Source organism: Neovison vison, chromosome 11, assembly GCF_020171115.1.
Source record: "Neovison vison isolate M4711 chromosome 11, ASM_NN_V1, whole genome shotgun sequence".
NCBI classification, from domain to species: domain Eukaryota; kingdom Metazoa; phylum Chordata; class Mammalia; order Carnivora; family Mustelidae; genus Neogale; species Neogale vison.
In genome coordinates this window covers 35,895,528-35,920,180 of record NC_058101.1, presented here as the reverse complement: position 1 = coordinate 35,920,180, position 24,653 = coordinate 35,895,528, and the positions used below count along the sequence as shown (strand labels likewise).

General features: G+C 39.9%; 1 protein-coding gene and 1 pseudogene across 1 annotated transcript in view; both read left to right on the top strand.

Annotated features, from left to right (window-relative positions):
• Nucleotides 1-24,653, top strand: part of WDR19 (WD repeat domain 19) — a 94,055-nt gene that overhangs the window by 7,709 nt on the left and 61,693 nt on the right. The window contains exons 5-9 of the mRNA XM_044224494.1: nucleotides 6,497-6,612; nucleotides 10,277-10,392; nucleotides 15,076-15,156; nucleotides 17,754-17,866; nucleotides 18,135-18,308. Of these exons, the coding sequence (XP_044080429.1) occupies nucleotides 6,497-6,612; nucleotides 10,277-10,392; nucleotides 15,076-15,156; nucleotides 17,754-17,866; nucleotides 18,135-18,308 (600 nt within the window). The remainder of the gene's footprint in view (nucleotides 1-6,496; nucleotides 6,613-10,276; nucleotides 10,393-15,075; nucleotides 15,157-17,753; nucleotides 17,867-18,134; nucleotides 18,309-24,653) is intronic.
• On the top strand, nucleotides 23,243-24,311 carry LOC122889401 (annotated as a pseudogene).

Below are 24,653 nucleotides of genomic sequence, written 5' to 3'. Positions count from 1 at the left end.
AAGTACAATCATTGCAAAACTTACTACAATGTCACTTAACTATCTTAAATTATTATGTTAACACAATGAATTGAGTGGATTAATTTTTACTGCATGTATTTTTATAACTTCTTAGAATTATAGTGGTACTTCCCTTGATTTTCCTTAGACATAAAAAAGTTATGTCCCTGGAATACAGCAGTCTTTCCAGAGAAAACACTAAATACAGCATCACATTCATCAGTCAGTTAATTTGTGGTTGGCTTCTGGGACATGGTTCCTTCTCCCACGGCCATTCAGACCTGAGTACTGGTCAGCCTACCCAGCTTCTTTCCTAATTGATCTTCCTTTGTCTTATCAGCAAGACTTTCTTAAGCCTATGCCTTTCATACAGGTTGCATTTTTTTTTTTGTAGCCACGTGCATTTCCCTTGAATAATATATTCTTTAAGTTTAACTTGGCCAAAAGTACATGTAATTCCTATATATTGTCCTGATCTGCGAGCATTACTGGGAACTTAAATGTGCCATAGCATCTTATAGTAATTTGTAGGGCCTTCTAGAGGACTTTTCTCTGAAGAAAAGGAAGATGGAGTCTGTTCAGCTGGTTCTTCTTTTGAGGATATTTGGTTACTTGATCTTCTTGGAACACACTGTTTAACTCCTTTTCTAGTTGGTTGTTGTGTGACTGTTAGTAACGATAGACTATGGAATGGACTGTTGTCACTCTGCTCTTACTCAGTGTGACCGCTGGTGCTGATCATGACTTGTGCTTCTCATGCAGTTCCCCCTCTCTCTGGCGCTATTTATCTTGCTCACGATTCTTTCTATTCATGTTTTCTCAATCCCAAATAGGATTGAGCATGTGAGATTTATTATAGGAAATGCCTCTGAGGAAACATAGAGGGGACAGGTTAGAAAAGCCATCAGACCACAGTGCATGTCTGATCCTTGTAAAGGGGAGAGGGAAGGAAGAAACATTGGGTAGAAGCATCTTATACTGTAGCCCAATTCTAAGTTCAACTAGGCCTCCGAGGAGACTTTAAGCCAGAGGTACCCATCAGTGGAACCCTGTGTTTCCCAGAAATGGGCCTCAAGAGTATCCCTGCCCACTCAGTTACTGTCTGGGGAACAGTCCATGGGAAAGCATGGCCCTAGCACATCAAAGTGGTGGATTCCAGTGGGGGCCTTCATCAGTTACACTTTCCATAACTAGAGACCTAAGAGGCATATTCTCATGACTGTCACACCTGCTCAAACAGATAGAGAAACAAGTATATTGGTCTTTTAAAAACATACACTTTATAGATTAAACCCAGCAGCCTGGGATATTAGTACTTATTAGAAGTAATTTTCTAACTGAATATGTTATTACATTTATCTGTTGTTGCAACCAAACTTCTCTTATACTTTAAGTGAATTTTTGGGCTTCCATATTATCAGCTTTCTTGAGGGCAGCGTTGCTTTCTGTAAACAGTAAATGATTTATCGGTGGTTCTCAAACTTTAGCTGTATCGAAGTGCCTATTGAAACACGGATGGGTGGGTGCCACCCTCAGAGTTTCTCATTCCGAAGGGCTGGGGTGAGATCAGAGAACTGGCATTTCTAAAGTTCCCAAGTGATGCTGTTGGTCTTGGGATTGGATTTTCACAACCACTTTTCTATACCCATTGTGATTTCTTCCCTCCATTTAGAGAATGAGCTAGGAGTCTGATTTCCCAGGAGTCCTGATTCCATTTAATAGAGAACTATATAAAAGTTCAACCAGTAGGGGCACCTGGGTGGCTCAGTGGGTTAAAGCCTCTGCCTTCAGCTCAGGTCATGATCTCAGGGTCCTGGGATCGAGCCCTGCATCGGGCTCTCTGCTCAGCAGGGAGCCTGCTTCCTCCTCTCTCTCTGCCTGCTTCTCTGCCTACTTGTGATCTCTGTCAAATAAATAAAATAAAATAAAAATCTTAAAAAAAAAAAGTTCAACCAGTAGGTCTTAGAATGTACTTAAGAACTGGTGGTAGACAAATGTGCTTTCTACCTCTTTCTGAGTGAGCCGATCTTAATAGTGACAGAGGTGGGAGAGACGGGAAGATGGCAGTGGAGTAGGAGACCCCTGGGCCCACCTCCTCCTACAAACACAGCTCAATAACTATCAAATCATCCCAAATACCCCAGAAGTCAACCAGAAGACTGACAGGACAAACTCTACAACTAAAGGGAGAGAAGAGACCATACTGAAGAAGGTAAGAAGTGTGGAGGCATGGTGAAGAAACAGATCCTGGCTGCTGTAGAGGGGAAGGAGCCATGGTTGCAGAGAAGGGCAACAGAGAGCGGAGCACACAGAGGAACACAGATGTAGAACATTTCCCCAAAGCCTTTGGCCTGGAAAGTGAGAGGATCTGAATTTCATGAATTCTTGTCACCAGTGGGGCTTAAAGCCTGGAGTTTTCAATGTCACTGGGCTTGGCTAGGATAGATAGGCACTGCCACACTCCTGGTGAGATGACAGGGAGGTACAGCATGGAAACAACATCTCAAGAGACCCTGGGGTACAAAATGGGGATATTATTTGCTCTTCTCAGAACATGTCCCTGAGTGATATTATTCATGGAGACACCTCCCCAGGAACAAAGGAGCAGGTCAGCACATTTCCCTCTCCTGCCGCTCAGCATAAACACAGAGCCACCTGCAGAAGCAGTGCAGTGTGGAAACTGGCTGCCTAACTTGCTTACACTAAGCAATCCCTGTGCTTTGGTGGAACTGCTTTTCTCAGTGATGCTTACCTCAGTCCCAGCGTACCAGACCCCTGCCCGGAAGACCAGCACAAACCCCTGCCTACACCATGTTTCCTAGCCAAAGAGTGTTGCAGGGTCTTAGTTCTGGTGGAGGTGGTGACAGGTCTCATTTCATAATCAGACTAAAAGCACACCTAGTTAAAACTCACCACATTCAGATCAGGAACCAAACATTAAGGTTTGTTAATGTTAATGTAAGTAAGGAGTGCTTACTTAGCAAGTAAGGAGAGCTTCTGCAGATGACTGGAGGATAGAACAGCTAAAACACAATAGCAGAGTGCATGTAAAAAACAACAACAACAACAAAAAAAAACCCCCATCTATATGCTGCCTACAAGAGATTCATTTTAGACCTGAAGACACCTGCAGATGGAAAGTGAGGGGGATAGAGAAACATCATGCAAATGGATGTCAAGAGAAAGCCAGAGGAGCAATACTTATATTGGACAAACTCTAACACGAAGACTGTAACAAAAGACAAAGAATAATAAAAGGGGCAAGAAGATATAACAATTATAAATATATAAGCACCTGGCACAGGAGTACCCACATATATAAAACAATAACAAACATAAGGGACCTAATCAATAATACAATAATCGTAGGGGACTTCAACACCCCACTTACATCAATGGACAGAACATCTAAACAGAAAATCAACAAGGAAATTATGGCCTTGATGACATACTGGACCAGATGGACTTAACATATATTTGGAACATTCATCCTAAAACAGAATACACATTCTTTCATTCTTTTCTTTCTTTCTTTTCTTTTTTAAGGGAGAGAGGGAATCTTAAACAGACCCCATGCTCAGTGGATGAGCCCAACACAGGGCTCAATCTCAAAAACCTGAGATCATGACCTAAGCCAAAATCAAGAGTCGCTTGCTTAACTGATTGAGCCACCAAGGTGCCCCAGAATACACACTCTTTCAAGTGCATATGGAACATTCTCCAGAATGGAGATCACATATTAGGTCACAAAATAGACCTTAACAATAGAATATTGAAGTCATACCATGCAACTTTTCTGATCACAACACTGGGAAACTAGAAGTCAACCACAAGAAAAAACCTGGAAAGACCACAAATACGTGGAAGTTAAATAACATGCTACTAAACAATGAGTGGTTCATCTAAGAAATAAAAGAAGAAATTAAAAAGTACATGGAAACAAATGAAAATGAAAACACAATGGTCCAAAACCTTTGAGCTGCAGCATCTCAAGCAGTCCCAACAGGGAAACATATATCAAAGAGGCTTACCTCAAGAAGCAAGAAAAATCTGAAATAGACAACCTAACCTTACCGCTAAAGGAGCTAGAAAAAGAACAAAAAGTGAAGCCTGAAGCTAGCAGAAAGAAGGAAATAATAAAGATTAGAGCAGAAATAAAGGATTTGGAAACTTAAACAGTAGAACAGATTAGTGAAACCAGGAGCCAGTTCTGTGGGAAAAAAATCAATAATATTGATAAACCTCTAGCCAGAGTTATCAAAAATAAAAAAGAGAGGACCCAAATAAACAAAATCACACATGAGAGAGGAGAAATAACAACCAACATCACGGACATACAAACAATTATAAGAGAATATTATGAAAAACTATATGCCAACAAATTGGACAACCTGGAAAAAATGATTAAATTCCTAGAAACAAATGAATTACCCAAGCTGAAACAGGTGAAATAGAAAACTTGAACATACCAATAACCAGCAAAGAAATTGAGACAGTAATCAAAAAATTCACAACATACTCCACGATCAAATGGCTTCACTGGTGAATTCTATAAAACAGTTAAAGACGAATTAATGCCTCTTCTCAAACCATTCCAAATAATAGGGGTGCTTGGGTGGCTCAGTTATTAAGTGACTTGCCTTCAGTTCAGGTCATGATCTCAGGGTGCTGGGATCGAGCCCCAGGCTCCCTGCTCAGTGGGAAGCCTGCTTCTCCCTCTCCCACTCCCCCTGCTTGTGTTCTCTCTCATTGTATCTCTCTGTGTCAAATAAATAACTAAATCTTAAATAAATATATATATATATTTTTTCCAAAAAAATAGAAAAGGAAAAGGAAAGAAAACTTCCAAATTCATTCTCAGTCCAACATTACCCTGATACCAACACCAGATAAAGATTCCACCAAAAAAAAAAGAGTACTATTGGCCAATATCCTTGATGAACATAGATGCAAAAATTCTCAGTAAAATACTAGCAAACCCAATCAAACAATACATTTTTAAAAAATCATTCACCATAGGGGTGCTTGGCTGGATCTGTCACTCACACCTGTCAAAGTGGCTTAAATAAAAAACAAAGAGCAATAGGTGTTGGCGAGCATGTGGAGAGAGGGCAACCATCTTGCACTGTTGGTGGGAATGCAGACTGGTGCAGCCACTCTGGAGAACAGTATGGAGTTTCCTCGAAAAAGTTAAAAAAGAACTACCCTTCAGTCCTTCAATCATACTACTCTAGTATACAAATGATACAGAAATATGAATTTGAAGGCATACATGCACCCTGATGTTTATAGCAGCATTATCAACAGTAGCCAGATTATGGAAACAGCCCGAGTGTCCTTTGACTGATGACTGGATGAAGATGTAGTATGTATGTACGCATGTGTGTGTACATATGTGTATATCTATAGGTATATGCACAGATATATACACACATATCGACGATGGAATATTACTCAGCCATAAAAAAGAAATCTTTCCATTTGCAGCATTAGTGGAGCTAGAGTATAATGCTAAGTGAAGTAAGTCAGCAAGTGAAAGACAAATACTGTACAATTTTACTCTTATGTGGAATTTAAGAAACAAAGCAAGCAATGGAGGGGGGAAAAAGAGGCAAAACAAGAAACACTCTTATCTGTTGAGAACAAACTGATGGTTACCAGAAGGGAGATGATGGCGGGTAGTGGTAAGAGAGGTGATGGGGATGAGGGAGTGTGGTTGTCATGATGAGCCCTGGGTGATGTATGGAAGTGCTGAATCACTGTATTGCACACCTGAGACTAATATTATACTCTTAACTACTTGGAATTTACATAAAAACTTTAAAAAGTGACAGAGCTGGAAAAGATATGTCCTATTTAAGGTGATCAATTCCCAGTGATTTTTCCAATGTAGTATGTTAGAGGACTCTACTTAACACTTTTTTTTTTTAGGTTTTTTTTTTTTTAGTTTCTTTTAAGCAGGGGTTGGGGGAAGCTGAGGGAGAGGGAGAGAGAGAGACTTTTAAGCAGATTCCATGCCCAGTGTGAAGCCCAATGCGGGGCTCAATCTTACAACCCTGAGATCATGACTGGAGCCGAAATCAAGAGTTGGACGCTTAATGGACTGAGCCATCCAGGCGCCCTGGAACCTACTTTTTTGTTGTTATTGTTGTTAAAGCATGTGGCATCATCATCCATTAAGATTTTTCCACATTTACAACTATCAGGCTGACCAAACTGTCTCATCATGACTCATTTTATGACCTTTGAGATTCCAGCATGACTGAAGTAGAGTTTGTATTTATTACATATGTATGTTAGGTCTCACTGACATAACATCATCTTATAGCTTCTCCAAAATGCCTTTAGCCCTTAGTCTTTGTCCTAAAGCAGTAAGTTCTAATTTTGTACTTCAGTTTCTAAGTAGATATTAAAATTATTCATGAAATACTTTTTAAAAGAACTACCTGGAGATTATGTTGTGAGTTTTTTAGTGATTTATATCTTAACATTACAGGGATCAAATGTCTTTCCTTCTTTGGTCAAAAATTGGAAGTTTCCTGGCCGTTGGAACCGTTAAAGGAAATTTGCTTATTTATAATCGTCAGACATCTCGAAAGATTCCTGTGCTGGGTAGGTTATAGCTGAAAACACTGCTCTGTATTTGAGATGCTTTACATAAATGTAATGTTTTATGCCTCAGATTTTTCTGATATCGCCAGGGAAATTGTGTAGTAGTAAAGCTCCCCCGGGTAAGCCTCAGAGCTAGCTAAACTACACGATCCCTCTTCACTGTTTATGAAGAATTACCAGGCCACACAGAATAGTTGCTCTAAGGTCAGCCTGTGCCTTTAGACACCAGGACATTAATAGCAGATTGTACCTGTGGACAGGAGATAGACGGTGCTGTGTATATCCGCGCGTTAGTAGATGGACTGAAACATTTGGTGATTGTTTTGGTCAGAATATATCTAGATTCTTAATTCTGACCTCTTATTCTCTCCAAACACCAACTGAGTGTGCACGGCGAGTTATATTGAACCTCAGGGTATATGACTAGAGGGTGTTTGTTCCTTGTTTGACCTTGATTCAGACTCTTTGATTCCCCCAGTCTCTGGTCACTTATCATCTGCCTTCTGAACACCCAAGAAGAAACACATCGATTCTTTTCAATTATCATAACATCCTGCTGGTGAATGGTGAAACTAGTAGGCTTAATTATACCCAGGTGGCCAAATAATTATAATTTATTGCTAAGGAAGGAATTAAACTCTTGAGATAAGAGTGTCCTCAGAATACTTGAGAAAGTGCCTTTCAATTAAGGACACATAATTTTTTTCAATTTTTTTCACATACATATATATCTTTAATATTTATATTTTTGGTGCTCCAGCCAAAAGGTAATGCCATTGATCCATTTGAAAACCTAAACAAAATATTTTGAGTTACAGAAATCAACTTTCACCATAAATTGACTATTTAACCTCAGTTAGGCATTTTTGCGTATCCCCCTTCATCTGTAGGAACACCCTACCAGTTAACTTACAGGCCCCAGAAAGTCTGACACTTAACATATAAGAAAATAATCTGTCAAAGCATAATTATGTTATGTCAAGTATTTGTCATATATACTTAATTTTATAGGTGATCTTTGTATTTAATATGAATATTGGGTCTCTTCTCAGTCATTTATTATAAAATGGGCCTGAGGAGATTATTCAGGTCAATTATATGTCTTAGGTCCTTTAGCTAAATATATAGCTGCTTTTCTCAGAGTTGGTTATGATTTGTGGCTCTGATTTTTTTCCTTTTAAATAACTCACTTTCCTAAATCCAAGGCTTTCCACTCTAGAGGGCCCCTCCATGGTACCATGAGCTGCCAGCATTTCACAGTAACTAAAAACTGTTAACCTTGTTGCGTCTTGTACTGATTTACTCCCTTCAGCTAAACCACATATAGGCAGTTCTCATGTTGTGTGACTCTTATATTATTTTATTATATTATATTATTATTATTATATTATTCATTTACTATGGTTTAATTAACTGCCAGTCTCCCAATAACATGGTTCAAACTTCGGTTACCATAGTAGATGAACTGTGAATTAATATTATTTAAATAAGTCAGTATGTGTAAAGTGCCCAGAATACTGTAAGTAGACACACAAAACAGGTTAACTGTTCTTGATGTTAAGGCTAACCTGAGTTCCGAGCCCTGGAAGAAACAAAGAGGCCATGAGGTATGCAGAAAGGGGGAAGAAGAGTTTGTCTTTGGCTTTTCCCCACCTTTCTTTGTGCACTCTTCTTCCCTTCCTAATGTGCATCTCTGGGGGCCCAGTGCAAAGTACGACACGAGTCCCTTCATCTATGATCACCAAACTCTCCTCCATTTCAGCATCTTCTCTGAATGGTCCCTTCACGTTTGTGCCCTGATCTCCTGATTTGAAATGCCATCCAAATCGTGACCAGTCCCATACTGATCTCTTCCTATCTCTAGACTCCTGTATCCACTGCTTATTCAACATTTCTGACAAGATGTCCAGTAAACACTTGAAATTTCGTATCTCTAAAGCCCTTCTTAACCCCAGCTGCTCCTCTCACCGTTGATGACATCCCATCCTTTCAGATCTTGAGGCTAACACTTTAGCATCCTCCTTGACTCTCCTCTTTCTCATACCCTCCTCATCTAATTTGCCAGAAAATCTTGTAGGCTCTTGCTTCAGATATTTCCAGAATCCAGCCTGTTCTCACCGTCTCTCCTGTTACCACTGTGTGTAGAGCCCCGCACATCTTCCACGTTCATTTCTGCGCTCTTGGAACTGGTTTCCCTGCTCCAGCTCTTTCCCCATTATAAAATATTCTCAAGCTAGGGGCCAGAGCGAGCTTTCTGCTCAGTCCTTTCCAGTGGGTCAAAGCCAGGGGCCGTACAGTGGCCGGCCAACACCCACATGACCTGGCCTTACAAACTCTGATTTCATCTCAGACTCCGCCCCTCTTCCTTCCTCTGCTCCAGCCACACTGTCCTCCTCCTGAGCCTCTGACACACCCGGACTCTGGCCTCAGGGTCTACTCACTTAACATCTACTTCTTTAGAACCTACTTCCAGCATCGGTACCGTATTCAGTTCTGTAAGGGCAAGAAAGAATAAAATTAATGTGGTCTTTGCTCTCAAAAAGCAGCAAAAAATAGCTAAACTTCTCTAGCACTTTCTGTATGCCGCACTTCCAAATGCCTGAACTCATTTGATCCTCAATTCTATGAGACAGGCCCTACTATTATCCCCAATTTATGGATATGTGACTAAGGAACAGAAATGTCAGGTAGCTTTTATAGTCAGTGGAAGAGCTGAGATTCAAACGCAAGCAGGCTAGCTCCAGAATATGTAGACTTGACCAATCCACTCCTCATTGTAAAATGAATCTTGAGACTCAAGGATTTATCTGTCCTAGGACCTTCAACAAATGCACCCGGTGTCAAGTATATGATTTTCCCCCCAAAATACAGTTTTTTATTGGCTAGATTCCTCAGCGTGAAAGTCTCCTGATACTTATCGCTTCCATCTAGTATCACTTCCTAGTTAAGTGACTCAGTTCTCCACACCAGTCTTAATAAGGTACATTCAGATTTGCACCTCAGTATGACCAGAAATCAAATGTGTTCTAGTTTTACATGAGTAACCCAAACTGAATGTTGAATCTGTTTATACCAAGGTGTCTACCAACTGTGAAACTGAGTGTAGTAAAGTAACTTGAGTGCCTTGGGATTTAGTGCTTGTGGTAAGACATTATTATTATATGGTTTGGTTATATGGTAAGCTAACAAACTTGTCCAGGAGCTGAGTATCTCTTCATGTTAGAGCCTGTGCTCATACCCATCTAACTAGTTGAAAACCGTTATATTGCTTTAGAACTTGGTAATGACTTTTAAATAAGTTTGCTTAGATGCTAACTACTTTGATGAGATTTAGCATTCCTTGTCTGTTTAATATCGACAGCCTATTACCTAGACTTTTACTTTTTTTTATTTTTTTTAAATTTTATTTATTTATTTGACAGACTGAAATCACAAGTAGGCAGGTAGAGAGAGAGAGGAGGAAGCAGGCTCCCCAACGAGCAGAGAGCCCGATGCGGGGCTCGATCCCAGATCCCCGGGATCATGACCCGAGCCAAAGGCAGAGGCTTTAACCCACTGAGCCACCCAGGCGCCCCCTATTACCTAGACTTTTAGATTGACAGCACAGATCTTTTAATTTTTTTGAGAAACCCACGTGTCTGTACAAAAATCATCTCTTTTCCAGGAAAACATACTAAGAGAATCACATGCGGATGTTGGAATGCAGAAAATCTGCTTGCTTTAGGTGGTGAAGATAAAATGATTACCGTTAGCAATCAGGAAGGTGACACGATAAGACAGGTAATTCCGTATCATCTTTGGTCTGGTGTATTCAAAATTTTCCCTGAAATAAAGTTTGTCTACCAAACTAATCTGTGAAATTTTAAAATCTCTGTGTGGGATCTGTATGCAATAACTTCCTTTCCAAAGTAACAAAAACTGTTCTTCTTAGGTATTAGAACACTTTTCTTTCCTAGGAATCCTTTATCTAAATATCTTCCTTTGTACATTTGCCATTACCTAGTATTGGCATGAATTATTTGCTCTGTGGTTATAGCTAGGCTGTATATTTGTGAGATAACTCTGATTTTATATGCATATAGTCATAATATAAATGTTAATAACTGGGCTCAGAGTCTGGTCTGCCTGATTCTAAAGCCCATGCCTTTAACTGGTGTGTTAAATTGCTTCCAAGCTAATCCTTATTAAATTTAGTTTTAGGAATAAAGCTTACTATTGTTCAAATTTCCCAGTTGAATAGATCTTCAGCGGCTCCTTGAGGGAATTTGTATTGCCAGTAGCTACTACATAATCTCACTAGTAGATAAATTTTACTTTGGACCACTTGGCATATGACTTAGTATTGCCAGGACTATAATGACTAGCAAATTCTTTGAATATCCTCTAGGTATATGACACTGTGCTATGTACTTAAGAAAAAATGTGAAATGTGGTCCTGTATTAGTTCTCTATTGCTACATCACAAATTACCCCCCAAACCTAGCAGTTTCAAAACAATATATATTTCTTGTTTTATAGTTTTTATGGATGAGGAATGCAGATGTAGCCTAGCTGCTTTAAGGTCTCACAAGCCTGCATTTTCCTGGTCAAGGTTGGAGTCTCATCTGAAGGCTTGACTGGGAAAAAAGTCTGTTTCTAAGCTCATTCGCATGGTTCTTGACAAGAGTTTAATTCCTTACAGGTTGTTAGGCTTAGGATCTCAGTTCCTTTCTGGCCATTGATTATAAACCCACCTAATTTCATTGCCACATGATTTCTCCATAGAGTGCCTCACCACATAGCAGGTGGTAAGACAAGGAGAGCAGCCACTTAAAACATAAGCCACAATCTCTTAATAAATAACCTGATCTCAAAATCATTTTTGCCATATTCTGTTATGTAGACGTGAGTCCCGTCCAGCCCACATTCAGCTAGGAAGGGGGATTGCACAGAAGGTGAGGATTACTGTGGCTCATCTTAGAAGCTGCCAACCATAGGTTCCTACTCTCAAGAAGACAGAACTAATCATGATAAAACACACACAACCTTATACCATGATTGCCATATCTTTTGGTATAGCTTACAAGTCCCATATCTGAGATGCATCTCATAATATCTGAGATGCATAATCCAATGCAAGTTGGATTATGAACCTTTAAAAGACAGACAATCTGAATCAGTCAAGGTGTAGGATAAGTTGCTGTAACAGAGTGGTCCAAAATTACAAGGGCTCTAAAAATATGCTAGTTTGGGTGGTTTTTCCTCTTTCTCTTCCTTATGGAACAGAGACAGGTGGGCATATCATCTGTTCATCTCTGCTTCACAAGGCACTACATAGTCCCAGCTTCCTTCCATCACATTGCTCTGCCTTTTGCAAGGATGTTTTGTCCTCTTCTGCATAGTTACCTGCACCACATCTGCATTTCCCCTCCAGGGAAGGAAGAAAAAAAGTCGAGTGCAAGAGATATTTAAAGGGCCTCGTCTAGAAGATGCATTTATTTTTTCCATCCATATCACTAGAACCTAGTCACATAGTCACACTTCACTGCTGCCAGTGAAGCCGCAAATATCATCTCTGTAATTGTGTACCCTACTGAAATTTGTTTAAGTGGATATTGTAAGATGTTTAACAGTCTGTTGTTCAACCCTAGCAAAACGACATGGACAGAGTTAGGAGGAAGAACTTCTAGCTTGTTCATAGCTTGTTCATGATTGGCCTACTGAAGATAGGAGTTTTGAGAATTTACAGAAAACAAGACTGAAGAAGAACATTGGTTTCTGTATCTGGACAGCTCTGAAAGTTAGGCAGAAGTTACTCAGCCATGTTGAGTAGAACCATAGCATGATTAAACTTGTTCTTTTTTTTTTTTTTAATTTATTTGACAGAAATCACAAGTAGGCAGAGAGGCAGACAGAGAGAGAGGGGGAAGCACGCTCCCCGCTGAGCAGAGAGCCCGATGTGGGACTCGATCCCAGGACCCTGGGATCATGACCTGAGCCGAAGGCAGAGGCTTTAACCCACTGAGCCACCCAGGCGCCCCATGATTAAACTTGTTCTTAAGATTAATTAGTATAAAAAATATTTTCTAGAAACCTAAAATTTTGACATTCTATTTTGGTGCCATTTTGAGTTAGAATGGTAGATATGCAAGTTGAAATGCTTTAGCTCTGCACTCACTTCCTTGTATCCATATCAGACATCATCAGTAGATATTGACATTTTTTTCCTCCACTGAATCAGGACATGACCTTACAATATTTTGCTACATCACATCCTAGGAAATAACTACATTCAGTTGTTATTTACATACAAGATAGCTATTTCCCATTGCTGATCTCTAAGAAGTATTCTTCTAGAATTAGGTATACTCTCTAATTTGTCCTGTGGTAAACAAAGCATACATGAAAAGTATTGCTTTATTTTGTGTTGTCTCTGAATTGCTTTGAATTTACTACTCTGCAGATCACTCCAGTGTTTCTTGTGTGGATTTATTTTTATTTATCCTACTAAGGACTTGCCTTGTTCTTTAAATCTGAAGTTTGCTGTCTTTCATCAATTCTGGAAAATTCTGTCATTATCTCTTTCAGTATTACCTCTTGCCCTTTCTATTCTGTGCTTCTGGAGTATCTGTTAGACATACGTTGGACCTTCTACCTCTTTATCTCTCTTTTTTTGTTTAAGAATTTATTTATTGGGCGCCTGGGTGGCTCAGTGGGTTAAGCTGCTGCCTTCGGCTCAGGTCATGATCTCAGGGTCCTGGGATCGAGTCCCGCATCGGGCTCTCTGCTCAGCAGGGAGCCTGCTTCCTCCTCTCTCTCTGCCTGCCTCTCTGCCTGCTTGTGATCTCTCTCTGTCAAATAAATAAATAAAATTTAAAAAAAATTTATTGATTGATTTTAGAGAGAGCCGGGGGAGGAGCAGAGGGAGGAGCAGACTCTTTGCTGAATGGGGAGCCAAACTTGGGGCTCAGTTTCATGACTCTGAGACTATGACCCTGAGATCATAACTTGAGGTGGAACCAAGAGTCAGATGCTCAACCAACTGAGCCACCCACGTGCCCCTCTTTATCTCTCTTTCATATCTTTTTGTCATTCTGTGCAATCTCTTGGGTTATTTACTTAATCAGTTTACTTACTCTTTCTTCAAATTTATCTGGCCATCTATCTTATTAAGTTTTTTTTAATCTTAATGATTCTGCTTTTTATTATTAGAAAGTACTTTGGATAAATAGGCAAATGGGGTTAAGAGATACAAACTTCCAGTTATAAAATACATAAGTCATGAGGGTGTAATATACAGGATAGGGAATATAGTCATTAATATTGTAATAATTTTTTATGGTGAGATAGTAACTAGACTTACCATGGGAGAGGTCATTTTGTAATGTATGTAAATATTGAATTACTGTGTTGTACACCTGAAGCTAATAGCATATTGTATGTCAAGTAAAGAGTTGATTCCTCAACAACATGGTTTGAACTGTGGAGATTTACTTATATGCATACCATAAATATATTTTCTCTTATGATTTGCTTAATAACATTTTCTTTTCTCTAGCTCACTTTATTGTAAGAATACAGTATGAGATATACAGAACATATAAAATGTCTATGAATTGTTTATATTATTGGTAAGGCTTCCAGTGAAAGTAGGCTATTAGTAGTTGAATTTGGGGGGTACTCAACATTATATGTGAATATTCAACTGTTCAGGGGCTCAGCTCCCCTAATCCCCACATTGTTCAAGAGTCAGCTGTACTTTAATAAATAAAGAAAAGTACTTTGTAGTTCTCTAAAAAAATATGTCTGGACTTTTTTTTTTTTAAGTCTTTTGTCATACTTATGAGTCCTTTACATCTTTGGTCATTTTTAAAGTGTCTAGCGGAGTGTCTCTCTGCTAGTTCTGTGTTTCTTAGATCTGCTGACTTTTGTTCTTGATGTGTTATGTCTTGTGACTTTTCTCATTTTGAATTGTGAACTCCTCTTCAGCAGGGCTTGTCTGTAGAAATTTTTTATTGCTTTGGAAGAGTCCTTGGATTTGTTTTTGACAAACACTCCAAGGAGTTTCTAACCCACTCAAAGTATAAATATGAACTTCAGATCATAATGAAGATAGGAAGGTCTTTGAAATGAAAAGAACCTTTTCAGTATTTTTTCTGACCCAAAGCTCAGCCCAAGTCAAATAGGCTTCTTTATTGTCTCCTTACCAACTGCTCTGGATAGCTACAGCATCAATTTCTACACATACTTGGTTTGTGGTTTGCTCTTTGCTTATTTTCCCTGGAAATTTTCCTTGCCTTCTTTCAAACTTTTCTCTCTATTTAATAAGACATGTGTTCTATATCATCCACCATTTCCAGATGTTTGTAGCTGTGGGATTTTCAGGTATAACAGAAGTGAAAGCAAGTTACTGGTTTTATTATAAATTCAGAGTGAATTTAAGTGTTGCACTTATTCCTCGTGATAATATTTCTGTCCCTGCAGACACCAGTGAGGTCAGAGCCTAGCGACATGCAGTTTTCCATGATGAAGACAGATGACCGAACGTCTGCTTCTGAAAGCACGGTGAGAATTCAAAGTCACAGCCATGTCCAAGTTATTTTGATAATTTCATAGACTATGCTTTCTCCTTTTCCAGGATGGTTCCGAATGTATATGGATAAATAAATTACGGTGTGTCATTTATTAAATTAGTAAAGACTTCAGTGTCTGAGGCATCCGATGCTTTTGCTGCTGCTGGCAGTAGCACAGGAAATGACGACATCTTATTATTCTTGGTGTTGCTTTTCTCGTTCTTGTAGTAGCAGAAACAGCGAGGGTACCTTTATAAACAGAAGTACTGATTTCTACATGATTTTTTATTTTCTCTCTTTTGGAGGTGGTGACCAGAACTCTGGAATTTGTAGTTTTTGTTAATGTCTTAGATGCATTTTCCTTGCCACATAGTATTCTGAAATCCAGAGGATCTTCGCAATTACCCAGAAAGCCAGCCAGAGGGAAAACAAAACAAAAACCAAGAGGACAACTACCACAGGGTCCCCATAAAACTGTAAAACCCCAGTATCAAGGGAAAAGAAGATATTAAGCTCCTGGTATTGCCCTAAAACCTGTATACTACATAGATACTACTTTTATTTTTAATTCGTTCCCATTATCCTCATTATTTTTAATTTTTTTAAAAAATTTTAACCTATTTACCGTCACAAGAGGTTCAATACAACAAATTCCATAATAACCTTTTTGTTTCCATAATAACCTTTTAACTTGAACTTTTTTGATACATATACCTGTGTTCTTCTTGCTTTTCTATTTTTTTTAAATATTCATATATAGATGAGCTTCAAGGTAATCCTCTTTCCCCAATCAATACTAGCCCTATATATAAACCAGTTTAATCCCCCTTTATCCCGGGAAAGTGGAGTCCTTTAACAAAGATATCAAGATACAAACAGGAAGAATCAAAATAACCTTCCTTGTCCACACTGAGGATTTATAACCACATTCCCATCTTTTTCTTCTGCCAGTGTTTCTGTGTATTTGTTTTTGTTCTGGTTGTATATAAATCTTATACTTGGGGTTCATTTTGGCTGGGTTCTTTTTTTCTTGTCATTTACTTTTGTCAGTCTTTTTGTCTGTTTTTGTTTGTATACTTTATAAATCTTACCTTTGGGACCCATTCTGGCTAGTTCTTCTCTTTTTTTTTTTCTTTTCTTTTCTTTTCTTTCTTTCTTTATCCCCTGTCTCTCTCTTTCTCTCTTTTTTTTTCTTTCTTTTTGGTGGGAACTCCTGATTGTGCAGAAACGTTTCAGGGTGCACCTTGCCTGGATTGTGGTTGATATATTCAGCTACACATCCCCTCAGCCACCTCTCACCAAAATGACTAGAAGGAGAAATGCCCAACAGAGGAAATATTCAGAGACTGTGCCCTCTCCATCAGAGCTATTGGATATGGACATAAACAGTATGTCGGAAAGGGAATTCAGGGTAACAATTATCCAGGCAGTGGCTAGGTTGGAGAAAACCATTAATACAAATATATTTAAATGTAATACTCTTCTTTTTCTTAAAAAGCTATTATTGACTCGATAATGACTTATAATTGATAGACTAAGGAACTGGGTCAAAGTGTTTCTCTTCTTATATGAATCCATCACCCTTAATGAGCCCAAGTAAGTAATACACTCTTTTCTCTCCCTCACACAATTACACCTTCCACTAAGAATTACAGTTAAGTATTGACTTGTGTGAGTGACAGAGGGACACTAGTCTAGCCGCATTGACCAATGACCTGCAGGAGATGGAAAGAATGATGCAAAAAGCCAAGCTCATTTATCCACACCGTGTGGACTGTAATCCCCAATGGCTCAAAATCAGAATGACCTCTTAGGCAGGAAGACTCTGTACCCCGAACATGTGCTCAGTTTCAGTGGAACTGTGTTGGACTTCCGGCCCTGTGCCACACAGTACTCTGATGAGAGGTATAGAGAATTTTTAAGTTAATCAACCCAGCAATTTTAGTGTTATTCTCAAAGGTGCAAAGCCAAGGACCCTTCTCAGACTGTATATTAGTACAATGTATTTTTTTTTTTTAAAGACTTTATCTATTCACTTGGCAGGCAGAGATCACAAGCAGGCAGAAAGGCAGGCAGAGAGAGAGAGAGAGAGAGGAGGAAGCAGGCTCCCCGCCGAGCAGAGAACCCGATGCGGGGCTCGATCCAAGGACCCTGGGATATGACCCGAGCTGCAGGCAGAGTCTTTAACCCACTGAGCCACGCAGGGGCCCCAGTACAATGTATTTTTTAAAGTCACATTGTTATCCTGTTAGTTAAAACATTTATTTTTTTTTTAAAGATTTTATTTATTTATTTGACAGAGCGAGATCACAAGTAGGCAGAGAGGCAGGCAGAGAGAGAGAGGGGGAAGCAGGCTCCATGCTGAGCAGAGAGCCTGATACAGGGCTCGAACCCAGGATCCTGGGATCATGACCTGAGCCAAAGGTAGAGGCTTTAACCCACTAAGCTACCCAGGCACCCCTGGTTAAAACATTTAATGTAAATTTGGCTCACCTTTTCATCAGTTAGGCTCGTCTATTTGAATTTGCTTATTGGTCTTCATGAAGTCCTGAGTAATTCATTCCACAATCTCTTAATCTTTCCTGGCAGATCAGCGTGGTGGTTGGCAAGAAAACGTTGTTTCTTTATAATCTGAATGACCCAGATAGTCCAATTGATCTGGAATTTCAGCAGCGCTATGGGAACATTGTCTGCTACAGCTGGTATGTACAAGCAGCTCATTACCAAAAGATGTCCCTGTGTTCTTCCTTACTCATTATATTTAATTTTTGCCCATAGCATTTGCACTTCTATATGTCACATTTTCTGGATTGTAGACTATGACTTCACATGGGAAACAACCTAGCATATTATCTGGCCCTCGACAAATTATGTTCTGTAGTTCCTTACTTCTAATGTACTTGATGATTTACTGTGTTGCCAATGATATCTAACCTTCCTTTTACTGTACCATTGCCTTTGTTGCTATAGGTATGGTGATGGCTACATCATGATTGGTTTTTCACGTGGAATTTTTGTGGTCATCTCCACTCATATTCGAGAGATTGGTCAAGAGATATTTCAGGCTCGTGACCACAAAGATAGTCTAACCAGTATTGCAGTCTCACAGACCCTTAATAAAGCTGCTACGTGTGGTGATAATTGGTAAGTTACACTTAAAAATTCCCAGGAAAGCTTATGTAAGGAATGTTTAAGAGATACAACAAGAGGGGTGCCTGGGCGGCTCAGTGGGTTAAAGCCTCTGCCTTCGGCTCAGGTCATGATCCCAGGGTCCTGGGATCGAGCCCCATGTCGGGCTCTCTGCTCCATGGGGAGCCTGCTTCCCCCTCTCTCTCTGTCTCTCTGCCTGCCTCTCTGCCTACTTGTGATCTCTGTCTGTCAAATAAATAAAATCTTAAAAAAAAAAAAGATATTCAACAAGACTTTGATAGCTAGTGGGAATCTGTCAGCAGAACTCTCCTGCAGTCTTAAAACATGTTTGCAATTGAAAACTTCTAAGACTCCTGCTAGAACACGCAGGCTAAAACCTAAAATGCTAAATGTTTACCGATGACAAAACCTAAAACAGAGAATTTTGAAAATCAATCTTAAAATAGGTGGCTCCGGGTAGTGTGGAGTCAGCACACTCCACCTTATCCCTCTCACTGATTAATTACAACCATAAAGCCGGGGCAGAATGCATGAAACAGCTCTTTAAGGGCTCTGGAAAGTAAATAGTAGATCGAAGAAGAGCAGAACTTGAAGTGCCACCGAACCAGTGAGGAGTCTCCCAGTTTGTCTTCCAGTCTCTTGAGACTCAAGGTAGCCAAAGTCCAGAAGTAGACACCAGAGTATAGACAAGAGGGCTCTGAGTGAAGCCCTCTGGTTCCGGCTCCAGTTGCAGGAAAGAGAACTCCACTAACAAGAGTTGGGAAAATCCCCCAGCTTCCTTTCTTTTTCTTTGTTCTTTCGCGCCCCAGCCACCGTGCCACTTTGCAGTAGCAGCAACAGCAGTGGGAGGAAGGACCCACAGACACCCGCAACTCCGACAGAGGGTAACCTTCCTCCAAGCAGAGGAGCTGTGGTCCCAGGAAGTGGGGCAGCCCCTGTTGCTTATTCTCTGCGCCCTCACACTGCTTGGCCACAAGTATGGGTCCAGTTGTGGAAGGGCAAGTCACCTCAGGGTAACTAGATCCCCAGCTTTCCTGCTGGGAGACCAAAAAAGGGAAGCCCCAGAGAATCAGAACATACCAGGGAGATCCTGGAGAGGAAAGAGCTCTGGAAAGTAACCGGCTAAAGACATTAGTGAACTCCCAGGTTCACTCCTGAGCTATATATGTGTATCTCATCCTAAATATACCAAAGACTTCGAGAACTGAACTAAGGAATAGACCCTAGTGCAAGTCTTGTGGATCACAAAGTGAGCAGAATAGGTAGATATCTGAGTACGACTGCAGAGCCTTTGAAAATGGAACTGACATTGAAACCTCAAGCCATAGAAGGCTGTTTGATACTCATAGCCTGAGCCCAACTGGGTTGATTATTAAAAAAACAAACTTTAACCTTCTTCATGGGATTTAAACAAGATGCAGGAGTCTCAAATGTAGTGTTCAGAAGGTCCAAAATAGAACCCCAACTTACCTGGCATAAGAAAAATCAGGAAAATTTCAACTCACCTGAGAAAAGGCAATCAAAAGATGCCAGTGCCAAGATGACGCAGGTAGCAGCTATTATAAAACACACACACACACACACACACACACACACACACACCAGATGGAAATATAGAGAGAATAAAGAGAATAATATAGAGAATAAAGAGAATAAAGAGAATAAAGAGAATCTAGAAAAAAAAACTAAATGGAAGCTTTTAGACCTGAAAAATTATAATTAATGCAGTACTTACTAGCAGAATGGAGATCATAAAATGTCTAGACCAAAAGCTAGACCAAAAGAAATACCCTCAGTGAGCACAGAGAAAGAAAAGATTGGAAAAAAATGAACAGAGCCTCAGGGGCCTGTAAAACAATACCGAAACATCTAACATTTATGTCACAAGAGTCTCAGAAATAATGGCTGGGAACTTCTCACCTTCAGCAGAAGACAGACCTGTCTATTGTAGAAGCTCAGCAAATCCCTAAAAGGATAAGTCCAAAAAAACCTAGCACAGACGCATCATAATCAAACTGCTAAAAAACTAACTATGAAGAAAAAATCTTGAAAGCAGTTAACGAACAACATTTTAAGTGTGGGTTTCTCACCATAAGCCATCAAGGCCAAAAGGAAGCATCACGACTTTCTAAAGTGCTGAAGGAAAAGGACTGTCCGCTGAAATGCATCACCCAGTGAAAGTATCCATCAGGAATGAAGTGAAATGGAAACATTTGCAGATGAAGAAAAATGAGAATTTATTGCTAGCAGACCTGCTCTAAAATTGCTAAAGGAATTGCTTCAGATGGAAGAAAACAGATTACAGAAGAAAATTTGGGACGTCAAGAATGAAGGAAGAGGGGCGCCCGGGTGGCTCAGTGGTTTAGGCCTCTGCCTTCAGCTCGGGTCATGATCTCAGGGTCCTGGGATCGGGCCCCACATCGGGCTCTCTGCCCAGCGGGGAGCCTGCTTCCCCCCCCCCTCTCTGCCTGCCTCTCTGCCTGCTTGTGATCTCTCTCTGTCTATCAAATAAATAAATAAAAATCTTAAAAAAAAAAAAGAATGAAGGAAGAGCAGGTGTCTGGGTGGCTCAGTTCATTAAGCATCTGCCTTCAGCTCAGGTCATGATCCCTGTGTCCGGGGATCGATCAGCTTCCTGCTCAGTGGGGAGTCTGCTTCTCCCTCTACCCTTCTACCCCATCTTGTGCTCCCTCCCTCTCTCTCAAAAATAAATAAATAAAATCTTTTTTTAAAAAAAGAATGAAGAGAGGCAGAAATGGTAAATAGATCTTTTTTTTCCCCCCTTTGGAGATCTTTAACATATGGTACTGTTGAAAGTAAAAATGATGTTATTTGATAGCGTGTTCCGTGTTTAAGAAACAGTACATATGACGAGCACAGGAGAAAGGGGAGAGGGTCAGTTAAGTGTCTGCCTTTGGCTCAGGTCATGATCTCAAGGTCCTGAGATTGAGCCCCTGTGTCACCTAGTAAAATATTGATTCTAAAGAGCTTCTGAGATGTTAACTATGTATGCTATAATCTAGAGTAACCACTAAAAATATGCAGAGATATATACAAAAACACGATAATAAGTAAATTAAAATGGAATACTGAAAAATGTTCAAGTCTAAAAGGCAGCAGGACACAGACCTGTACCCCTGGGGCTAATAATACATTATATGTTAATAAAAAATAAAAAATTATATTTAAAAGGCCCCTGGGTGGCTCAGTGGGTTAAAACCTCTGCCTTCGGCTCAGGTCATGATCCCGGGGTCCTGGGATTGAGCCCCACATTGGGCTCTCTGCTCAGCAGGGAGCCTGCTTCCCCTTCTCTCTCTGCCTGCCTCTCTGCCTACTTGTGATCTCTCTCTGTCAAATAAATAAATAAAATCTTTTTTAAAAGTTATATTTTTAAAAAATGAGCCAAGTTAAAAATAAATAGGTAAAAGGCAGCAGGAAAGGAGAAATAAGAACAAAAGAAACAACAGAAAACAATAAAACAGTGGATTTAAGTTCAGACAAATCAATTATTATGATAAATGTGTAAACAGCAATGCTATTGGACATAGACAATTAGAATAGAATTTTTAAGTGACCCTGTTGCCTGTTGAAACTCACTTCAATGTAATGATGTAATGAAACAACTAGGTAAAAAATAAAAGGGTGGAAAAAGTTCATCTAAATGCTAACCAAAAGAGATCTGGGTGGTTAGGCAGGTATCAGACAGAGAGCAAAGAGAATTACCAGGGATAAAGAGGCATATTGCATATTGACTAGATAAAATGATGCTAAGTGAGTATGCACCTAACAACAGAGCCCCAAAATAGAGGAAGGAAAAGCTGGCGGAACTAAAGGGAAAAATAGACAACAGTAGTAGTTGAAGTCTTCAAGGCTCTGCCTTTAATAAGATGTGGAACAACTAGACAGAAGATCAACAAGGAAATAAACATGTCAAATTGACACTTACTAAGCAGAGTGCAGGGTGCCAGGTCCTGAGCTGTGGTACAACACGCAGGAAGAAGAATCGAAATAGAAAAGTTCATTATTCACAGGTTCTGGAGGAAGTAACCAGCCTGTCTTGACCTCAGAGAGAGGTCAAGGCCCAGTGCAGATAAAAAGACACAGAACCTGGGACGCCTGGGTGGCTCAGTTGGTTGGACGACTGCCTTCGGCTCAGGGCGTGATCCTGGAGTCCCGGGATCGAGTCCCGCATCGGGCTCCCAGCTCCATGGGGAGTCTGCTTCGCTCTCTGACCTTCTCCTCGCTCGCGCTCTCTCTCACTGTCTCTCTCTCTCTCAAATAAATAAATAAAATCTTAAAAAAAAAAAAAAGACACAGAACCTGGGGCATGTACTTTCTATAGGGTTTATGAAAAAAAAAAATAGCGCCCTGAATAGACTGCTTTCGGGTTCCCAGGGTGAGGCCAGATTGGTCAATTCTAACCAGAAGTGTGGGGTTTTGGTAAGTCCCAGAGATTTTATCCTAGGGGCATGCTGAGAGGCAGGAGAGACTGGTGATCATGGGGCTTTTGGGGAAGTCACATCAGGATCTTACATCTGCTTGGGACTCTGTATGTCATGCAAAATGGGTTCCTTGGCCATAACGTAATCACACTTAAATAACAGGAAAACATCAGGAAGATTCAATGAACACTTGGAAATTAACCTATTTCCAAGTAATTCATGAGTGTATCTCAAAGCAAATTGAAAAATACATGCAACTGAGCCATGATCCTCCAATGCTGACTTGAACACCTCGCTCTAGTGTCAGACCCAGCCTTCCCTTTCTCCCTTCTTGCTCCCAGTGGCCCTGGGGGTGTGTAGGCCAGGAGTGGCCCCAAAGAGTAGGAGGCGGAGGGGGAGCAGGTGTGCAGGTCTAAGCGTCTGCATCTGTGCACTTGCAGCAAGAATTGAGAGGAGCAGGAGACTGCACGGATGGGGCCAGGAGCAATGGCGTCCAAAGAGCAACAAGCAGTAAAAAGTCTCAACATGGACAATTGCCAACCAGGAAAATGATAAAAAGGATCAAAAGGATCAAGTTGCTAATAAAGGAGAGCCTTTGGCCCTCACTTTAGAAGCTGACTTTTGTGTGCCTAGAGTAAATCATAGGTGGTTCCATGCTAGGCATTCCGTCCCACAGTATAGGTGGGACATGATTCAGGTCTAGGAGAACCACAGGCAAGGATGAGAGAAGAGAATATGGAAAGGATTAGGGAGGTGGGGGGAGGTGAGCCAGCTGAAGGAGAAGCAATTCAGTCATGGTCTGGGGACGGTTAGCATGGACCCTCCTCAACATGACCATCACAAGGACTTTTGCCTTACCCCTTGAATCCTGATGTTTTGTTTCCTGAAGTTAACAGGAAGACACACTTGTTTCCTAAACTTACATGTTCTCAGTGTACCTTTGTGGCAAACCTTTTGGTGTTATGTGTCTCTTGTGGGTCCCCTACAACTAGCTTCTACTCTAATGTTGTCTTTTGGCTCAATCTGTAAGATTCTGTCAGCGGGGGAATTTTACTCTATTGCATGGAAAGATGTTCATTATATATTGTGAAGTTAATAAAGTAGTTTAAAAGACAAAAAAAAAAACAAAAAACAAAAACCCACCCATTCAACTGAATAAAGGTGAAAATGTAACATATCAAAATATGCTATATAGCTAAAGCAATGCTGAGAAGAAAACTTGTAGTATTAAATGCTTATATACAAAAGAAAAAAAAATCTCAAGTAATGTAATCTAAGTTCCTACCTCAAGAAACTAGAAAAAAAAAAGCAAAATAAGGGTAAAACAGAAGGAATAAAATCATAAAGAGCAGAAGCTGATGACAATGAACATAGAATAGGGAAAAAAATCTGTAACAGCTAAAATTGATAAACCTCTAGCAAGAGTGACAAATTAAAAAAACAAATAAATATCGGGAATGACATAGGATTATCACTACAGGTGTGGAAGCTACAAACAACTCGGGAGTTTGACAAATTAAAAGATTGGAAAAATTCTTTTAAAAACCACCGACTATCAAAACTCAACCCACATGAAACAGATAATCTGAATCAGCCTGTAATTCTTAAAGAAATCAAAGAATAATTTTTCACCCCTTAAAAATCTCCAGGCTCAGGTGGTTTCACTGGAGAATTCTATCAAATATTTTTTAAAGGATTCACACCAATTTTACAAAATCTTTTCAGAAAATAAAAGTGAAGGGAACATGTCTCAACTTATTTTGTAAGGCTAGCATTATCCCAATACCAGAATCAAAGAAAATTTTTTTAAAAATTAGAGACCAATTTCTCTCATGAAACTGGACACAAAATCCTTGACAAAACTTAGCAAACTGAATTCAGCAATATATGAAAAGAA